The sequence below is a fragment of the Quercus suber genome, unplaced genomic scaffold (assembly GCF_002906115.3).
Source record: "Quercus suber isolate HL8 unplaced genomic scaffold, Cork oak 2.0 scaffold_26, whole genome shotgun sequence".
Classification (NCBI taxonomy): domain Eukaryota; kingdom Viridiplantae; phylum Streptophyta; class Magnoliopsida; order Fagales; family Fagaceae; genus Quercus; species Quercus suber.
The window spans coordinates 1,906,838-1,927,492 of NW_027069491.1; the positions used below are offsets into that span (position 1 = coordinate 1,906,838).

At 34.1% G+C, this 20,655-nt stretch overlaps 2 protein-coding genes across 2 annotated transcripts; one reads left to right on the forward strand and one right to left on the reverse strand.

The window, feature by feature from the left end:
- Positions 1 to 1,880: 1,880 nt before the first annotated feature.
- On the reverse strand, positions 1,881 to 8,833 carry LOC112033685 (uncharacterized). Its single transcript, XM_065767919.1, has 6 exons — positions 8,791 to 8,833; positions 8,565 to 8,671; positions 8,262 to 8,523; positions 7,597 to 8,015; positions 2,434 to 2,659; positions 1,881 to 2,027 (listed from the first exon to the last, which is right to left on the reverse strand). Exons 1-6 carry the CDS (start codon positions 8,831 to 8,833, stop codon positions 1,912 to 1,914), a joined length of 1,173 nt encoding a protein of 390 aa, XP_065623991.1. The 3' UTR covers positions 1,881 to 1,911.
- Positions 8,659 to 18,185, forward strand: LOC112033686 (uncharacterized). Its single transcript, XM_065768478.1, has 10 exons — positions 8,659 to 8,879; positions 14,026 to 14,085; positions 14,194 to 14,233; positions 15,546 to 15,724; positions 15,869 to 15,907; positions 16,084 to 16,170; positions 16,452 to 16,512; positions 17,003 to 17,127; positions 17,748 to 17,839; positions 17,986 to 18,185. The coding sequence occupies exons 1-10, from the start codon at positions 8,832 to 8,834 to the stop codon at positions 18,098 to 18,100; spliced, it is 846 nt and encodes a 281-aa protein (XP_065624550.1). The 5' UTR covers positions 8,659 to 8,831; the 3' UTR covers positions 18,101 to 18,185.
- The last annotated feature ends 2,470 nt before the right edge of the window (positions 18,186 to 20,655 follow it).

A 20,655-nucleotide genomic window follows, 5' to 3' on the forward strand; every position in this document is an offset into this window, starting at 1 on the left:
TTTATGCAATTCAGCTTAACAATTAGAAAGTTACACCCTCAAGAAGTTAGGTGACGTAGTTGATGAGGCACTTTCTTAAACCTTGAAGACTTTCTATTTTGCAACATCGGTTTGTGGTTTGGTGCAATTTTAGGTTCAAATACTGCACCACAATTATCCTTTGCACCAAAAATTCATATTTTCTCATGGATCTTTTCATTTTTGTGTCCTTAGTTGACCAATTTCTCGATGTCAATTTGGCTCAAATGAAGAACCATTGGAAAACTTGCAATGCCTATGTTCTAATCATACAAAGCTTGCACTTCAATCTTCTTTGTTTAGGAGTTCATAAGGGAATGGAATGGAATAGAATGATCATCAAAGGAATAGAATGGAATGGAATTAAAAAATCTTGTTTGGATGAATTAAAATAAAGGAATGGAATGTAAGTAATATTGTTTGGAAGTGACACTGGAAGGAATTGAATGTAATTATTTTATAATAACATTACTGTTATAACTCTCATTTTAAAGAACATAAAAATGATTCTAGTTTAAACTCCATGTGAATTTGCTTGTTATTTGCTTCCAAAACAATAATAGTAAACTATAAATAGGTGTTGCGGGTTAATAGTAAAATTCCCTTACTTTGGATTTGTTATTTGTGAAAAGCACTAGATAATAGCATTTGAAGCTCAAATATTCTATTGTCTATAGGGAGTAAAAAAATTATTGTAGCTAAAAATCAAACTATGTATATTTCTATTTTGTAAAGCAATTCACGCATCACATATTTATTGTAAAAAAAAAAAAAAAAAAAAAAAAACATTGTCTAAAAATGCAAACAACTATCTTTTAAACGTCCATGCATGGTATAAAAAAACTTATGTAATGAGTCTTGCCAAAACAAAACAAAATAACAAAATAAAGAAATTTAAAGTTGGCCAAGAAATCCCACACTTTTTAATTTTTAGGCCTAGACATCAGTCAATAGGACACATTTGCGCTCATGTTCTGGGCAACCAAAGAACATCTCCTTATACATTGGATTTTTCATCAAAAATATGTAGGCCTCAGTCTTTGAAATTGGATCCCAAAGCTAGTACGCCCAAAGCTATGTGAACTTCTGCTCCATATGACTTTGAAAAGCACTTTGCCATAACATCAGTCGCCCTATCAATTGCCATTGATGCATTATCAAATGATTGTGAAATTACATTCCCAAGTTCATCATCTCTGCTGCTCTTCTTTTCTTGCTTTTAGAAGACATTGCATCTTGTGATGACACTCGAGAACATACAACATTAATTTCTGGTGACCTTTGATCATCTTCAACTTCAAAGTTCTCCAAAGAAGCTTCATTTTGGGATACCATAATATCAATCTCATCAATAGTGGTCGATGTAGCATACTTAACACGTTTCTCCTTTACAGTTTCAACATGATCACCTTTTGCTCTATCTTTAGCCCAAAGTTGTGTTATCTTAGAGTAGTTGGGCATAGGTGTTGTCATCTACTTCTTAGCCGCAGGTTTAGACTATTACAAATCAAGAAAAAGGGTAATACAAAAAATATAATATATATATATATATATATAATTATATTATTATGTAATACAAAATTAAATTCATAAAAAATAATAATTTACCGCTATGAATGGCTCTTAAACTTCTGGTTCAGTTGTTGATATATCTAGAGAATCATTCCATCCAAAACCACTCGATCCATCTTTAAATATGTTATGGCATTCATGAAAATTATTTTTTAGTATCTTTTGTCGAACATAACATTAATGATCAAAAGATAGAGAGCAATATCAAACTGAAAGAAAAAAAAATTACATAACATTTAGGTCTAAGTGATTGAAACATAAAAGTCTTAAACTACATTACAACAATAAACCCAAAAGCTATCACATTTGGACATAGTTTTGTCACATGACTAATGCTATAAAATCTCTTATAATATCTCCTTGCCTAGCATTCTCATCATCTTCTCTTGGAGTGGGGGCCGTACGTCCATGATGAGAATGTAAAACCTCTTTATCAACTTCAGCAATAAGACTTTCATCAAGATCAACACCCATTAAATAATTATGAAACATGCAACATGATAAAATGATTTCATTTTGTGTGTCAACACAAAAGAAGGGCTTTGTAGTACTTGCTATGCTAAGAAATCTCTTTTTCAGTACCCCAAATGCTCTTTCAATAGCATTACACAGTGACACATGTTGCAAATTAAACAATTCTTTAGCATTTTTAGGGGCACAAGTAAAGCATTCTTTTAAATGATGACGCACCCTCCTATAAGGTGTAATCAAACAACTTCTATTCATGTATCATGCATCAACAAGATAATATTTACCTAATAAACAATAACAATCGTTAATTATATACTACAATTTTTTTAATTATAAAGAATACACCCTAATACATATTTGAATTAAATTTACCTTTTGGGATTGTCATGTTATCGTTTTTAGTTAAAGCACTCTTTGTTATTCTTGAATTTGAAGCAGTTCCTTCCCAACTTGGTAATATGTAAGTGAATTTCAAATCAAACGAGCATGCCGTCAGCATATTTTGTATTGGGTAACGCTTCCTACCCCGATATCTTGGTGCATCTTCATTAGACTCTTTGACACGAACATGTGTTCCATCAAGTGCCCCAATACAATCCTGAGATTAACATTATGTCTCAAAGGCATTTATCTTAAAATATATTTATACTAGGCTACTATCAAATATAAAATATAAACATGATATATTTATCTTAAAGTATGGATTGAACCTACTACTCCGTAGTATTTCAAGTGGCACTTGGGTTCCATCAGGTTGTTGAAGGAACTGATCCTCTAACATAATTATTAATTTTAACACGTTATGAAAATGACAACTAATGGTCTCATCAGAACCACAAGCAAAGAGGAAATTGTACGGTTCTTCACATTATGTGATAGAATGTGAAGAAACTTGGCAGCTTGCTCTTCAACCGTGACACATTGTGTGTCTTGAAGATCACTATTTCTTCACAAAATGTCACACAAACCTTGTGTTGGGACTTGTGGAGCTTAGTTATGTTTGATCCGGTTGATGACCTGACCTGACCCGAATGATGTTGCGTGGTTTTTAATGGGAGATTTTCTAAGACTTAGTCCATGGACCGGAGGCTTGGGCTGACAAGCTCAAGCCGTAGCGTTTTGAAAAATTTTTGGCTCGTTTTGTAACCCATTGTGAATCTTGTGCTCAAGATGTAGAAAATGTTGTTTTGGTGATTAGGGTTTGTTGTTGTAGTTTTTGAGAGAGAGAAAAAACTGTACTACCGCACTTGTATTTTTCCCTTATAATACTGAAATCCCTACAACTCCGTGGACGTAGGCAAATTGCCGAACCACGTAAATACTTTCTTATGCACGCGCGCGCGTGTGTGTTTTCTCTATTTTTGTCTCTCACAGGTTGGGAATTTCAGGTTAATTCCCTACACCTTGAAGAGCTTGTGGACCCATGTGTATTGCACCATAGCTTTTTTCACTAGTCCTATGTCGAGACATTATTTCATCACAAACGTTTTATCTTTCTATGGTTGATTTTGTATGAATGTGGGGAACATGTCCTTTTAGTCGTTGCCTTCGATGGATAATGTAGCACAAATAACGGCATGTAGCATGAGCCAAGGCTAGTTTCCACATAAAGTCCAAAAAAATTATGGCCTCAAGTACCTCATCATTCAAATCCATCTAAGTAAAAAAATAGTTACGTTTTAAGTCCAACTTAAAAAAATTATGGGCACATGTTCTATCCATACTAATAAAGAGAATGGAAATTGTATAAAATGGTGTAAATAATTCCTCTCACTGGAGTATTCCACAGGACCTTTGTGTTTATAAAAGATGCTTTGAGATGATATAGTCTAACTAATTATGAATGTGTTACAACTAATCTAAAAATAAAAATGCTAAACTATAAACATTAATTTTGTTTGGGATTCAATAACAGAAACAACTTGTTGCACAGTAGACCAATAACTCAAAGACATTTTATTAAGGTATCTGGACTTAATTTTAAATTCAAAAACTAAGGCTCTATCATCTAATGATTCTAAGGTTTACTTGATTAAAACTAATGGACTTTATTTAACATTCAAAACTAATGGTTAGAGGCAAGCAGGTAGTCATAGTTTTGAAGAAATTGGTGGATAATTACAGAACACATACACTAGTATTCACACAAAAGACAATGATAGGAATTAAACTTCATGCAAGTGATAATTTAACAGTTGGGTTCGACTAGTTGGGTACGGCTGGATTTAACTGAGGCAAGCAGGTAATCATACAGTTTTGAAGAAACCAATGAATAATTGCAGAATACGTACAGTACACTAGCATTCACTCAAAAGACAATAATAGGAATTAAACTTCATACAAGTGAAAATCTCATAGCATACACTAGCATTCACAGAATACATATATTAGCAAAAGCTTTTTAATAGTAAATAAATCAATGAAATCAAAACAATTGAAAAACTCATAGTTGTGTAGGGCTGGTTGAGATTAATAGCAGCGTGAGAAAGAAAGAGTAGCAAAGAGAGAGCAAACATATTTGTATGGCTGGTTGAGAATAAAAAGGGTCAAGATTCAAGGGATAATTTAGGAGTTTCAATAAAATTTTCATTAAACCTAAATTCATTCTCTCTTATTCCTCCCAATTTGGGGGAAATGAAAAATTGAGGTTTTGAGGGAAAAAACAGGGAATGAGTGTTCTCTCATAATCATTTCATTCCCTCCTACCTAAACTCATCAATAAAGGAATCTTTGGAAAACTCCAAAACAAGGGAAAGGAAGAATATTCTATTTTTTTTTTTCATTCCATTTCATTCTATTTCATTCATTCTTCCCAGACGAAGGCTAGTTTAACCTTAATGAAACTCAAAATCTGATCTTCATTCAATGAACAGTTACAAGCACGAGTACATAACACCCTCATTCAATGTCGTTTGATCCTAGTTTGACCATAAGGAAACTCAAAATCCGATCTTCCTACACTTAACCAAATTTGCGAAGTGTTTGAGACGTTTTCCATTAAGTTTGTGACATCTTACATGTTTCATGTCCAATTTCAATTTGCGAGCAGTCAATTCAAAGGTATTCTGTAATATTTATGGTGACAAATTTGCTTCGATGTGACTGTCAGACTTTCAGTCAAAGCTNAACTTTGGTGGACATGTATCTTATCTAAATTTTCTAATTTTTGTGCCCAAATAAATGATGCATTAATATTTAACACGGAAGCCAAGAAAACCATAATAATAATACTCATTGACCTAAGCAAGAACATCTCCACCTGCACACTTTTATGGGTGATCTCAATAGAGTCTAGAGCTCTTCTAATCCCACAACCAGAACCAATGAGTCCAATGAGAAAGACTATAAAAATAAAAAATCTCCTCCTAATTCCATATCGTCATCCCATGTCTCCTCCTCTCTCAACTTCTACCAACTAGATCCACACACTGCCCTCTTCTTCTCCTTACGGATTTCTTAGAGCAAGGCCGGGTTCAAACACAATGTTCAATCTCACTCTTCCTTACTTCACACTCTCATACATTAGCGCTTCATTGACACTTCCAAGAAGATTCCAAGCTCAATGATCAGTTCTTATTTTTTAATAGATTTAGTGTGTCTAGATTAAGATTTTGTTAATTTGTTAAAAGTGACAAAAATATAATCATATATATTATATTAAGTTGAAGTTCAATTTTAGAATTCAAATCGAATCAAATTAATTTCTAATTGCAGTTTAATTTTGTGCTATGTGTCCAATTTGATTTTAAATGTTGGTGTTAAGTTACTTCCCTGTCTTTCTACTGTAATTTTTTATTCAGATTGTTACAATTTAATCCGAAATTTTATTTGAATTTTCCTATTGTTGTTACTATCATATATTATCATTCTAATTGTTTAATTAGAATCTGAAATTGGAGTCTAATTTTACTATACACGTGTACAATCTAATTATTTTTAATTTTGTTGTCATGTGCAGAAGCCAATGAAATGAAATTAATAACACATTAAACACTCATGCTTTGGGAATCAGTAGTACCAATCTAAATTCATTGGATCTGCTTCGTGATAATACAACTATGAAGGATGTATAAAAACAGCACAAACCCATCTCTCTATAAAAAAGATTTGAGAGAATTTCTTTTATTAGCCATGGAACTTCAGAGGTTTTTTCTTCACACAAATGTCCATCATGTTACAAAATGACTCATCGTAAAACTACAAAATTAGTACAACTCTAAGAATTTTTTTTTTAAAAATTTTTTAAGCTACGAAATTTCAATCACCAATAGAGATTGAAGATTCAAAGTGTAAATGGATCTTTTGGATAAACATTGTCACCAAGGTTCATCTTTCTGTGTAAAATGTATATATTGCTAAGTTTTGTTAATGAAATTTTCTGGTTAATAATATGAATTTAGACTTAATTGAGACTTTTAAACATAAATAAAGTCATAATTAGTAATATATCCATTCCCGTGCGGTAACATGGGGCTACATACTAGTTAATATATATAGAGAAAAAATTAATTGTCTATTTTTATGTTTGGCCCTCTAAATATAAATTTTTAGCTCCATCACCGAGTAAAACCATGATTAAATTTTTTTACCCCTTCAAAAATTTATGCCAATAATTAATAACAAAATTGGCAGGAAAAAAAAAGAGACAAGTCTTATAGTTCAACGACATAAACGTGATCTTAATGCACTTTACCTTTAGAGCATCCGTAGCAGATATTGTAAAAATTATGCCATTTTGCCACATCAAAAGCCTACTTTATTATTTTACCACATCATTTTACAATATCCCATTTATCAGATGTTCTATATTTTTACTACTTTATTTAAATATTATTTTTTAATTCTTATTTTATTCTTTCTTTATCATTGTTCCTAACGGTAACATCTGATCCAAAACAATCAGATTTTCAAATTTTCTTATTCTTTAACGGTAATTTCTTGAGTACATGCTCTAAATAGATATGTAAATAAAAGAAAATCAGTCAAAAAATAAGTATCTTCAATCATTTTCATGTTCAACAACCTCCCTGCTACTATTGAAGAACAACTGCACAGTTACCCCGAGTGTAAATACCAAATACGTTTGTCATTACTTTAAACAGAATTCTACAACTTCACTGTGTGAACCATTTAAGGAGGGGACGAAACCATACACACCCCATAATCACAATCCATTAGACATGGAAACTAGCAATTTAACTTCTAAAACTCACGGGTACATCAAGTTCACTGGGTAAAACTCAGCTAAGAATAAGACATTGGCTTCATCGTTTCATAAATCCAGAAACCCAAAAAAAAAAAAAAAAGCTAACAATTTATAAATAAAGCAAACAAACAAACAAAAAACAGGGAAATTAAGTCAATATAACCTAAAAACCGAATTGGCAGACGGATAATCAAACAAATCACTCCATCATTCAAAACCCACAATTTTTTCAGATTCATTCAAACAGAAGCCCAGCAAATCTAGAGCAAAAATAGAGAGCATGCTTCAGTTTTTCCAATTGAGAAGTAAAAAAATTGGGCTTACATTACCTCCTTTCCAGTGAATCGGCGATCTGAGAACGGCGACTCGGCGACGCTGAGATAGAACAGAGGAAATCGGCGACTCGGAGAAAAATGGAACAACGAAACAGCAGCGTCAGTGCATTGAACAGAGAGGATAGAGCGAATTGGCGGGGAAAGGGAAGAAGAAAGAGATATGTGAGAGAGTGGAGACAGAGGCGGTGAGCTGAAGGAGAAGAAGAAAAAGATATGTGAGAGAGTGGAGATGGGGGCGGTGAGCTGAAGGAGAAGAAGAAAGAGATATGAAGAAAGAGATATGTGAGAGAAAAGATGGAGGCGGTGAGCTGATGAAGGAGAAGAAGAAAGAGATCTGAGAGAGAAAAGAGGAATAAAAAAGAATAAATGGATATGCCACACGGATTCCGTACAGTGGCAAATATATGATGACACTGTAGCATGTTGCAAAAAAGATAAGATATAGCACATCTGATAAATAGGGATAAATGATGTTTGGTGTGCTAAATGTGCCAAATATTTAGCATTTGGCACATATAGCACAACTGATAAAGATGCTCTTATAGAGGGAAAAAAAATTATTCAAGCCAAAAACTTTTTCCAACTCATTACGCGACAGTTATAGAGACTATTCACATGTACTCGTAATCGCATGATCATGTGAGTCGTTTAAATATTACCTTGTAAATAGTCACAAAGTTGGTTAGAGTTAGAGTACCATTGTCCTAAAAAGAAGTAATACAGCTGTAAGAAATTTGGGAAGGCCAAAACGACGATGGCTTCATGTGAAACGACGGAGAAGTGAGCACATCTGAGCAGGATGGACGTAGTTGTTTTTACTTGAACACGTCGAGAGTTGAGGTATAACCAATAGAAAGACGCCACTTCACAATTAATACCACGTGTACTCCATTCAACGAATCCCACATCAAAGACAAAAACCTGAACCAGTAATTAAAAGCTCAGTCTGACAAAAAGGCCACCTCAACCCCGGCCAATTCCACAGGCAAATCCGCAAATTCATTGACAATCAAGGTTATTTTGGTAACTTCAACTCTTTCATTTAGTTTACGAAGACCCCCAAAAACCCCTTTACATTTTAAGCAAAAATCATTCAAACCTCACTGAATTTCTCTCGTTTTCGATCCGATCACGACAATGGAGGTCTATTGAAATCTCAAAAGGAAAAATTGAACGATTCCATTCTGCCGGATCTCTCTGAATTCAAATCCATTCGCTGCGTTTTCGCCATGGCCGCACCGTTTTTCTCAACGCCTTTCCAACCTTACGTCTATCAGGTGCTCACTACTTCAACACTATGTGTCTTCCAAAATTCGATGGCATTTTTGGTTTTTGTTCTTTTCTCGCTGTTTGGTTGCCTAGAAAACTTAGAAAAATGAAGAAAGTTGAAGTTTTTATTTATTTATTATTTCTGTTATTTTTGAACACATCTCGCGGTAGCTGAATGGAGTTGGTTCTTTTAATTTTGTATGTGAATTTATGGACTTGCTTTTGGTTTGGCGTTTTGATCCGATTACCGATTTGCTTAATGTACATTGTTGGAGATTTTGTTATTCAGTTTGTATTTAGGTTTTAATTTGGCGGAGGTAAGTTTGTGAGACAATTACGCTATTCGCTAAGTTTGATCGATGGTTTCAAGTTATTAATATAGTTAGTTCATGGAGGTTTTAGAAAAATAGCAAAATGCTATTTTCTAGCACATGCTGATCTCAATGAGGAGGAGAATCGCAATTTTCTGAATGGTAAAGATTAATCAATGATTAGGTTTTCTACGAAAATAAGGATCATTAGGCATATAATTTTTTTTTTTTAAACAAAGAAGTAAATTTTGTATTGATAGGAAAGAGTGGAAAGTATAGTGAGAGAGGTGCAAAGAAAGAAAATGACAGTAAGGGAAATTCTAAGTGAAGGCAGATTGTTTGGGACATATCTTCTGGAGCAACAAAGATGATATTCGGAGAGGCTGTTAGTGCATCAAGTGGTGAAACAAGAATTTGACATGGAGCAAGAATAATAATCATTCCCGAAGTTGGAGAAGGCACTGCTGCTGTATTTACGGTACAGGCGTACAGCCATTATCCTCAGCTAGCCTATTAATTCAACCACTTAAAATTAGATTCCTCCAAGCCATCGTAGGAGTTGGCAGCGTGTCATTTAGCCATCATAGGAGTTGTGCTTGGAGCAAGATTTGTATGCCCTCTCCTAATTCAAGTTGGCATTAACAGTAGGGTGTATTGCTCATGATGTCTATGAAGCATGCTTACTGCAAGTTACATGGTTGGACCAACTGCTCCTAGATCTGTTTCATTGTATTGGCATCTGAATTGATGAGGGCTAGCATCTTCCCACGTGGAGGGCATCCCTTGGCTAGCTAGAGTAGATAGGATTCTTGAGGGTGTAGCCTTTTTAATTATTCACGTATTGCTTTTAGGATTTTGATTCGTGGACTCAATACTATAGGGCACAAAACTGTTATTTATTTATTTATTTATTTTTTATAAGTAAAGAAAATTCTATTCAAAATCATAAAAATGAGTCACCCAAGTATACAGGAAGTATACAGCAGGGGACCAAAAAAATCAAATACACAAACTACAAGCATCTAACTGTTTTTTATTATTTATTTATTTATTTATAAGCAATAAATTTTATAAATTGAATAGGCTACTTAAGGAAAACTATTGATAGATTGGGATGACTGAATTCAGAATGCATTGCCAACAGCTATCGTTTTGTGAATTCAGCCAAGAATTTGGCAAATTATTTAGGGCAGAAATAGTAAGTCTAATTACTAGTTGCACTTCATATCATAATATTTAATCATATCTGTACTTATAAAAAAAAAAACCATATTTGTTAATCTTGTAAGTTGTGTAAATTTAGGGATGACCAGACTGGTGGTTGCATATTTTTTTGTGATAGTTCAATAATTCGAATAATGGGGGAGGGGGGATTTGAACCGTAGATGTCTAAGTTGGAAACACCAGGAAGTGCTAGCTGAGCTACAAGGCTATTGGCAGTGAACAATGCAAGATTTAGATTAGGGAGAGTAAAACAACTAATAAAAGCAAGTCGACTTCAATGAGAATTAATTAGATTGGGGTTTCCCAGTTAATGTTTTTAGGAATTAAACTTATGCTAAATATTGAGTCTTGTTATGGATATATATATATTGAAATTTCAATAATCACATAGTATGTCTAATGGTTTGGATTTAGAGAATGGAACCTAAAAAAGTCTTAGGAAAATAATTAATATGTAATAATACATTCTCTTCCCTTCATGCTTTTTCTTAAAGCTGCAGCTGAGATTTGGTTATTGAGTGTACATTTTCCATGAGTTTTTTAGTTTATTTTTAGCTTATTTTGGTTATATACAGCTTTTTATAACCTCACTTTTTCAATTACTAGTATACTTTAACCAACTTTCAGCAAAAAGAAAAATAAGCTGATGCCAAATGGACACTAAATCTTTTGGAGTTTTTTCTGTGGCATAACTAATATCTTTTGGTGTTGTACTTATCAACATCAGTAAGAAATATGAACCTTTACAGTTGAAAATGCAACTTTTTTCCCCTGATAAGTAATAAATACATTGAAAAGAGGTGCAACCTAGTACACAGAGTTGTACAAGGGAAGTTCCAAAAAAGAATATTTCTACCAACAAAAGTAGCATCGTTTGGATGGACTGCAGACGTTTGCTTTTGGCAAAATACTGACAGTTGGCAACCTAAGGAGAAGGGAATAATTGTGCATAGATACTATATGTGTATGATTTGTGAGGAATTGGTAGATCATCCTCATTTAAGGTAAGTAAAAATTGTCTTAAGAAAAAAAAAAAAATACAAAAACAAGTATATGGGTGGTGTACTTAAAAGTGAGAAATCAACAAAATTTGCAAGAAATCAATAGAAAGTACAAGAATCTAGGAACTTGAGAAAATTAGAGTAGGAATGGCTCCTAAGTATGGCCACCTACTTGTACAAAGCACATAAAAAATTTGCTTAAGGTAAATTGTAGTATGTTTGAATCCTTCAAACATTCAATGACTGTGTTCTTTCTGGATAGTCCACATTAAGTACAAAGGGATCACATTCTAAATATCATCATTCCGATGTCTAGCAAACCTCACCTTCCAACAAAATAGCATATCAAATACCGTCATAGGCTGACCCACTATAGCCCAAATAAACAGAACAAAGACCATAAGTATCTGGCCATATCTCAATGTAGATGCAACTGATCAACTGATCCTCCATCCTTCTTATACATGCAATACCATTACACAACAATTATGTTTCTTCTTCTTCAAAAAAAAAAAAAATTATGTTTCTTCATCGTAGGTTATCTAGAGTCAGAGTTTTCTCCAATGCTGCTGTCTAAATAAAAAAGATACCTTAGTAGGAGATTTGATCCCCCAAATACCTTTCCACAAGAAATACTGCACATCTCCCGCATATAGCTCTTTGTAAAAGGATTTGACCTTGAATGACCTGCTCTTTAATGGTCCCCAATCAATATAGTCTTTAGCATCTTGATTGACCTTTATGGAGGATATAAAATTAAAGAAATCTATTAAGACATACATCTTCCAGTCTTGGATAGCTTTAAGAAAGGTGACATCACAATATTTATCAAAAAAAAAAGAAAAAAAAAGGTGACATCACAATGAAGATGACCTGCTTTCCAGATCATATAGTCTGCCACAGTAGCTTTCTTATTTGAGCATTTCTATATCAATCTGAGTTCTGGGAAAGTGTATTTAAGACAACATCCCCAAGCCACTTATCACGCCAGAGATGAATATTGGTACCATTACCAACCTCAAAGGTGATGCAGTTAGAAAACTTTTCCCAGCCCCTTATGATATGTTTCTGGAGACAAATAAAGTAGGGGTCCCTGCTTGCCATCAAACACCAACCACCTTCTTCCAGCCACTTCATGTATTTTTTGTCTGCCACCTTCCTCAAGAAAACATCTTTTTCCGTGGCAAACCTCAATAACCATTTTCCCAATAGAACTTGGTTAAAAGATACTGAACTGCTTTTGCCCAATCTACCATGTTGAATTGATTCATAGATCTTCTTCCAAATAACAAGATGGAGTTTAAATTCATTTCCTAAACTATCCCATAGAAAATCTTTCTGCAAATTTTTCAATCTATTTTGCATGAATAGAGGGGAAGGGTAAAAGAGAGAGAAAATATGTAGGCATGCTTGAAAGTGTGCTCTTTATTAAAGTGAGCTTACCTCCCTTAGAAAAGTACAACTTCTACCACCCCGCTAACCTCAGTTACATTTTCTCTAATATAGGGTTCCATATTTCCCTAGTTAACCTTATGTGAGTACATTGATTAATGCCTTGCAAGTTTGTATATGTATTTGCCTCATGGAAAGGGAGATTTCACCATAGTGAGAAGGGTGAGATTTGAGGTGCTGTCCCTCTTTGCATAATGTAGAAAATTTGGTGAGGAATAGTCGCACCCTTAATAATATAGAGTAAAGAAAAAAATATTTGAAGAGCATTGTCTTATGCTCATTATATGATTGAATTCATGCTTTTGGAAATTTGGATTGTGATACTTTTTTAGATTTCATTGCTTTTATAACTCTTTAAATTTAATTTTATATGAGGATGTATTATTATAGTCCTTTGTATGGCCAAGAGTCTTGTACTCAACTGGCACTTCTTGGTGTTTCTAATGAAGATGTCCAGGGTTCAAATACCCTCTCCCCCATTTATAACTATCAAAAAATAATGGTCTTTTGTATGTATTTTCCCTTTAAGTAAAACTTTTACATGTAAAAGGAAAATGCAATTATTTCTAGTTAATTAATCTAAAAATGTGTATCTCTTCTGTAGTTCTTTCTCAAGAGGATAGAAAATGTACAACTTTAAAGCAAACTAAAGAGAAATGATAACCAAAAATGCTGGGAAGTTATGGTGAATGATCATCTTACTTAGTTGAAAATGAGTTTCAACAGTTGCATACAAAATGTAATGTCTGGACAAATTGTAGACTCAACATGAGTTTCAACCATAACTAGCATACAAAATGGATGCTCATGTATGATCATATTGTAGACATAATCTGAGTCTACTCTATATAGAGTAGTATATGTTTTTGTATGCAAACAGTATCTGTAGTGTCTTTTTTGTGTTTTGTGGGTTCTCTGTAGTTTATCCATTTCTTTCTTAGTCAGGGATGGAAATCTGATATGATAAAGTATAATCTACTTTGAATCCAATGCTCTGCTATGAACTTATTTGTATGTGATTTTGTGGTTATTCCTTGTTTAAGCTCATTTTTTTGGTTTTTGTCGGTTTGACGTAAGGAGCATGTGTGCTCGTGTTAAGTGAATTGTGCAAATACTTGATGGGTTTTGATGTCTTTCTAGCTGATATTCATATTTCACTACTGTAGAGTCCACAAGATGCTGTGATACCTTTTCAGATTCTGGGTGGTGAAGCTCAGGTGGTTCAGGTATATTCCTTATTGCTCCAACGTGTATAATGTTTTTCCCCTTATTCCTCAGCTCCTGTATCTTTATTTCTCTTAAAACATTTAATTTGATGGTTTTTGCATTTTCAGATAATGTTGAAGCCACAAGAAAAGGTTGTTGCAAAGCCTGGTAAGTTTATGTTTTTGATGGATGGTTTAGTTGATGGTCTATCTTAGAGAAATGATATCAATTTGTTATCCTATCATCCTAACTTTGCCATTTTTTTTTCTTTCTAATTTTTCTCCCGCTTTTTTTTTTTTTTTTTTTTTTAGGGGTGGGGGGTGGGGGTTAGTTGGGTTAGTCAGTGCACATCTATATGCTAATTTTTAATTTTGTTGCTTATCTATTGAGAATTACATTCTTCCAGTTGATACTAAAGTAGTCAATGAGAAAATTTTCTTAGTGATTAAAGAAGTATAGTGTCAGAGACTTTTTTTGGGGTGATGGATGACGTAGATAATCTTATCCTATGATGTTTCTCATTGCCAATCATGGCTATGCGCACTTTAGGGGCCTATCTATCCATTTGAGGCATGCCAAGAGCTTTTAACTTGCTTGATTGATTTTAATAACAAACTGGTTTCACTTGAAGTGTGGTTTGCCTAAGATTGCATTTTACTATTTTAGCCTTACTTTAATTTGGAAGCAGTTTGATTGACATTACTTTGTATGGAAATGCATCTTTTCTTTTCCTTTTTATTTTGGAAGGATGTTGTGTTAGTAAATCTTTTCATTGTACATACTTTGGATACTGAGAAAAGGAAAGGGGATCAATTAATTAGTTAATTAAACTTTATGTATACTATGCTAAGGATTGTTATTGTTTGAATGCTAATTTATGTCAACTTGCCCAGAAATGGATTTCCTCTACTTTGACTTCAATCTGGATGTCTGGTTGTGTTCCACATGCATTGCACTGCCTTTGAGTTAATGTTGTTCTAGGAATGACCTGCTCTTACTTTTGCAGAGCAAATACTGCTCCTTACTTTTGTTCTTAGTTCCTTAATTCCTTTGCTATTTTGGCTTGCATATCCACACCCAGATACGCATTATTCAGGAAAGGTTACTGGATGCAATTTTTATTTTCCTGTGCAATTCTTAATAGTCCACATTCATTGGCCAGAAGATCATCTTCTTGAATCTTCAATCTAGCCAACGCAGTTAATACATTTAGAAGGGGGTTGTTGCTGGTTTGTTGGCTCCTCAAGTGATGGAATTTTATTAATGTCAGGGAAAAGACATGGAGAGCTCATTGAAAATTACTTGTCGGAATCTTTATGGGATTGTTGTAATCTCAAATAGTTATCTTCTATTTTTATAAAGTGGATTATAGATTTAATTTGACATTCTGTACTTGACCAAAGTCGTATTAGGTTTTTTTTTTTTTAGTTACAGATCATAAAATGTCCTGGTGTTTTTAATTTGTTGCAAAAAATTGTAGGTTCCATGTGCTTCATGTCTGGATTCATCGAAATGGAAAATGTTTTTGTCCCTGAAAATGAAGTAGGTATGTGGCAATGGCTTTTTGGGAAGAGTTTGAGTAGCATAATTCTTCGTAATCCTGGTCCAACTGATGGATTTGTTGGGATTGCTGCACCTTCTCTTGCAAGGATTCTCCCGGTTAGTGCTTTTCAGACATGCCACATTTCTATGAATACTTCATTTCTTGCTCATTTTGAGTGGGCATGGCTGACGATCCATACTTTTATTGGATATAGCTAACTATAGTCTTATATGTGTTTCTGGATGGACATTATTTTACAGATTGATTTGGCTATGTTTAATGGAGAAATTTTATGTCAGGTAGAGCTAAATTATTTGCTTTAATTGTCCATTTGTTCTTCTAAAGTTTACAATCCCTTTCATGTATTTTCCCATTCTGCTGTGACCATGTACTGTGGTTGTCTTCTGCTATCACCTTGTCTTTCTCTTTCTCTGTCATCTAGATTTTTATGTGACTTAGTTGAAATTGATTGTAGCCAGATGCATTCCTTTGCTCAGTCAATGATGTGAAGGTCAGTAATACAGTTGATCAACGAGCACGTAATGTCATCGCTGGTGCTGAGGTGAGATATTTGGCAGTTTCAGATTTGCCTCCTCTCCTTTCTCTTCATTTTATTTTTTGGTTTGACTGGCCTCTTGCCATTGCTCCTTCTAGCAGTTGAGTCTTGTTTCTTTCTTCAGTCTCTCCTCTTTTTCTTCTTCTTCTTCATTTTCCTCCCCTTTTGGGGGGAATTTTCTATCACTCTGTATTTTTTTCTCTGGTCTCCCAATTTTGCTGTGTATGTATTTGGGTGGCATGTTAATGTTTCTATTTAGGGTAAATAATATGTTAATGTTATTATAGGGATTTCTGAGACAGAAGCTATCAGGCCAGGGGCTTGCATTCATACTTGCGGGTGGATCAGGTATGAACTTTCTGACTCAAATATACATGCTTATAAAATTTGTTTCAGGGCCTTTTTAGAGTTTGGCTCTGTCAGGAGTTCTGCTGAGAAAGCAATTGAAACAGAATATAGACTGGTCTTTTGTCCTGCTCTGTGTTCAAGCATTTCTGGCGGGTTCAGCACTGAGTTGTGCTTGTTTACCCCTCACAGATTACTGGTGACCTTAGCATTTCTATATGAGCTCTTAAACATAGTTCCCTGAGCCTCTTGTGTGGTTAAATCAGAGCTTGTTTCTGTTTTCTTCCTTTATTTTTTAACACCACCCCCCCCCCCCCCCCCAAAGGGGGGGGAGAAAAACCCTTAAATGCTTTTGTGTGTGTGTGTGTGTGTGTGTGTTTCTTGGTTAATTATCTTACTTCCTGGATAGGTATATCTTTAGTTCAGAATACCAAAATCAAGTTTCAATATTCACCCTTTAGACTAATCCTCTGTGGGCTTCTCTGTTTGCTAGTTGTGCAGAAAAATCTTGAAGTGGGTGAGTTATTAGTTGTTGATGTATCTTGTATTGTTGCCCTGACAACCACAGTCAATGTTCAAGTAAAGTACAATGGTCCTATGAGAAGAGCAGTGTTTGGGGTGAGCTTTGACTATCCTTTGTTTCCTGGTGTTTTTTCATCAACTCCACCCATTTATATGATGTCATTGGTGTTTAAACCATGTGTAGTAGTAACTGTAAGATATTCTGAAACACCTCCCCAGGGTTTGAGAGTCGTGATTGATAGGCAACCTTACTCTCAATTATTTTGGAGATGCTGATTCCGGAAAACCTTTAAAATAAAGTGCATTGTTCTTCATATTTTCAATTAACCTTGTTAGCAAAGAAAAATTCTAGGTATGCATTGTTTTTTCAAATGGTAATATTGAAGTTGGGCAAGTTTAGCACCTTAGGTATATATGTTTTTGATAAGTAGCACCTTAGGTATATGTTGCTACCTCCAATGGTGAAAAATTTGGTGGTTCTGGGACCTTAGAGATAAGGTTGACCCAGCCCTTCTGTAGTTGCATTATCTTGGAAAAGCTAATTTTGTGTGGTTTTATACACAACAAATAGGGTCTCATTTGTTGGGTCCAGCCAGTTTGGTGCCCAAAATTACCTCATCTTCACTGATACCCATAGCTGTCCTAATACCACATCAATTATTTTGTTTCTACTTTCCAAGAAGGTAGTTTTCTTAGTTGTGTTTGTCAACTTGCAGGGTGACAATCTAGTAACAGCTATTCTAACGGGCCCAGGCATTGTCTTTATCCAGAGTTTACCCTTTCACCGATTCTCTCAGCGCATTGCCAGGTATTGGCTTCTTGCAGCCTGAATTCAATTCCATCAGTAAAACATGGAGTATTAGATTTCACTTTATATCTGTAAATTCTTTTCTCCCAAAAAGATATTTCCTTTTATTCTGATCTTAACTAAATGAAAGTTTTTCTGGTTTACAGGGCTGTTACATCCCCTAACATGAGGGAGAATCCAAAGTTCTTCATTCAGATAGCCATTTTCTTTTTTCTGGCATATGTTGTGATTGTATCTTCATTAATCTTAACTGATGTATGAATTATAGTTGTCTTTCTTCTTTTTCTTCTTTTTTAATCAATTTCTTCTAAAAACCAATATTATATATCCCCTGTTTTTTAAATAATGGGCTCGGTTAGTTTGATTTCAATATCAATAGAAACAAATTAAAAGGAAAAAAAAAGGAGAGGTTTTCTTGCTGTTAGATTATCTTATTGCTATAATGCATGTTCTGTCAAAAGCTTGCATAAAGGTCGTGTTGGAATGGTGGCCTCCATATGTTGATGGGGAAGCCAATATATAATTATTGAATCCTCCCATTTTTTTCAATTCTTAGGTGGATGTGAATCGTGATATTTATTTGATTTTTAAATGTCATGTTGGAGGGAATAAAAATTTGAGGGAATTGGAGGATTCAATGGACAGATCTTACCCCCATATTATTCATGGTCCTGCCTGTGCACAACATAGATCCCTTTTCCTGGTTCATGGTCCTGCCCATGCACAACATAGATCCCTTTTCCTGCATTTAACCAGGAGGGAACATGTTGCACAATGGCATAAAATGAAACAAAAGTTCTTGAAATTTTAGTGGATACTCTTAATATGATAGGTCTTGAGGAACAATAAAATTTCACAATATTTTTTACATTTGTTAAGTTCGCAAGTTGTGATTTGTATATAATAAAAATGATGACAGTGGTGATCTTAATGGAAATAATGTTGCCCTAATCCCAATTTGTCACTTCAACAAGTTATGAAAGAAGTTGTGATTGTCTATTTTTGTATGTGATCTTCTTTTTCTTTTTTTTTTTAAGAAGGCTCAAAATTTCTCGAGGGAGAAGCCATAAAATAATTGGGTTAGAGTGCACTTTACATGGAAGTTAAAGTGATCCTCCTGGTGTAATGGCATTTTTTGGTGGCGTCTTATGTTTGTAGATAGGCCATATTTTCCCTTCCCTATTTTCTACTCTACTTATCTTTTTTTAAAAAAAAAAAAACACTTTAACACCGATTCTCTCAGCGCATTGCCAGGTATTGGCTTCTTGCAGCCTGAATTCAATTCCATCAGTAAAACATGGAGTATTAGATTTCACTTTATATCTGTAAATTCTTTTCTCCCAAAAAGATATTTCCTTTTATTCTGATCTTAACTAAATGAAAGTTTTTCTGGTTTACAGGGCTGTTACATCCCCTAACATGAGGGAGAATCCAAAGTTCTTCATTCAGATAGCCATTTTCTTTTTTCTGGCATATGTTGTGATTGTATCTTCATTAATCTTAACTGATGTATGAATTATAGTTGTCTTTCTTCTTTTTCTTCTTTTTTAATCAATTTCTTCTAAAAACCAATATTATATATCCCCTGTTTTTTAAATAATGGGCTCGGTTAGTTTGATTTCAATATCAATAGAAACAAATTAAAAGGAAAAAAAAAGGAGAGGTTTTCTTGCTGTTAGATTATCTTATTGCTATAATGCATGTTCTGTCAAAAGCTTGCATAAAGGTCGTGTTGGAATGGTGGCCTCCATATGTTGATGGGGAAGCCAATATATAATTATTGAATCCTCCCATTTTTTTCAATTCTTAGGTGGATGTGAATCGTGATATTTATTTGATTTTTAAATGTCATGTTGGAGGGAATAAAAATTTGAGGGAATTGGAGGATTCAGTGGACAGATCTTACCCCCATATTATTCATGGTCCTGCCTGTGCACAACATAGATCCCTTTTCCTGGTTCATGGTCCTGCCCATGCACAACATAGATCCCTTTTCCTGCATTTAACCAGGAGGGAACATGTTGCACAATGGCATAAAATGAAACAAAAGTTCTTGAAATTTTAGTGGATACTCTTAATATGATAGGTCTTGAGGAACAATAAAATTTCACAATATTTTTTACATTTGTTAAGTTCGCAAGTTGTGATTTGTATATAATAAAAATGATGACAGTGGTGATCTTAATGGAAATAATGTTGCCCTAATCCCAATTTGTCACTTCAACAAGTTATGAAAGAAGTTGTGATTGTCTATTTTTGTATGTGATCTTCTTTTTCTTTTTTTTTTTAAGAAGGCTCAAAATTTCTCGAGGGAGAAGCCATAAAATAATTGGGTTAGAGTGCACTTTACATGGAAGTTAAAGTGATCCTCCTGGTGTAATGGCATTTTTTGGTGGCGTCTTATGTTTGTAGATAGGCCATATTTTCCCTTCCCTATTATCTACTCTACTTATCTTTTTTTTTTAAAAAAAAAACACTTTACACACCCTAAGTCTAGCGTCTATTCTAAATTAGCCCTTGGCTTTCACAATTGTAATTTTTAACTTCAATTTTCAAAACTTCTATTTATATCATCGATAAAAAAAATTATAATGTGATGGGGGAGAACTTGTATCTAATTTGTAACAAGGATTTAAGAAGAAATTTGAACAACAAACAAAAAAATTATAATGTGATGGTGAAGAACTTGTATCTAATTTGTAACAAGGATTTAAGAAGAAGTTTGAACAACAAATAGGGTGGCCTTAGGCCTAGGCCATTTAGGCCATTGCCTAGGGCCCGTACAAGAGAAAGGCTCCCAAAATTTTGGGTAAAAA

Excerpts from the sequence above, each read along its gene's own strand:
- LOC112033686 (XM_065768478.1), top strand. The coding sequence starts at position 8,832 with ATGGCCGCACCGTTTTTCTCAACGCCTTTCCAACCTTACGTCTATCAG. Across the intron at positions 14,086-14,193 it reads GTGAAGCTCAGGTGGTTCAG|ATAATGTTGAAGCCACAAGA; the intron begins GTATATTCCTTA and ends TTGCATTTTCAG. Across the intron at positions 16,513-17,002 it reads CATACTTGCGGGTGGATCAG|TTGTGCAGAAAAATCTTGAA; the intron begins GTATGAACTTTC and ends TCTGTTTGCTAG.
- LOC112033685 (XM_065767919.1), bottom strand. The coding sequence starts at position 8,833 with ATGGCGAAAACGCAGCGAATGGATTTGAATTCAGAGAGATCCG. Across the intron at positions 8,672-8,790 it reads TTTGAATTCAGAGAGATCCG|GGGTTTTTGGGGGTCTTCGT; the intron begins GCAGAATGGAAT and ends TAAAATGTAAAG. Across the intron at positions 8,524-8,564 it reads TGGAATTGGCCGGGGTTGAG|GTTTTTGTCTTTGATGTGGG; the intron begins GTGGCCTTTTTG and ends TTACTGGTTCAG.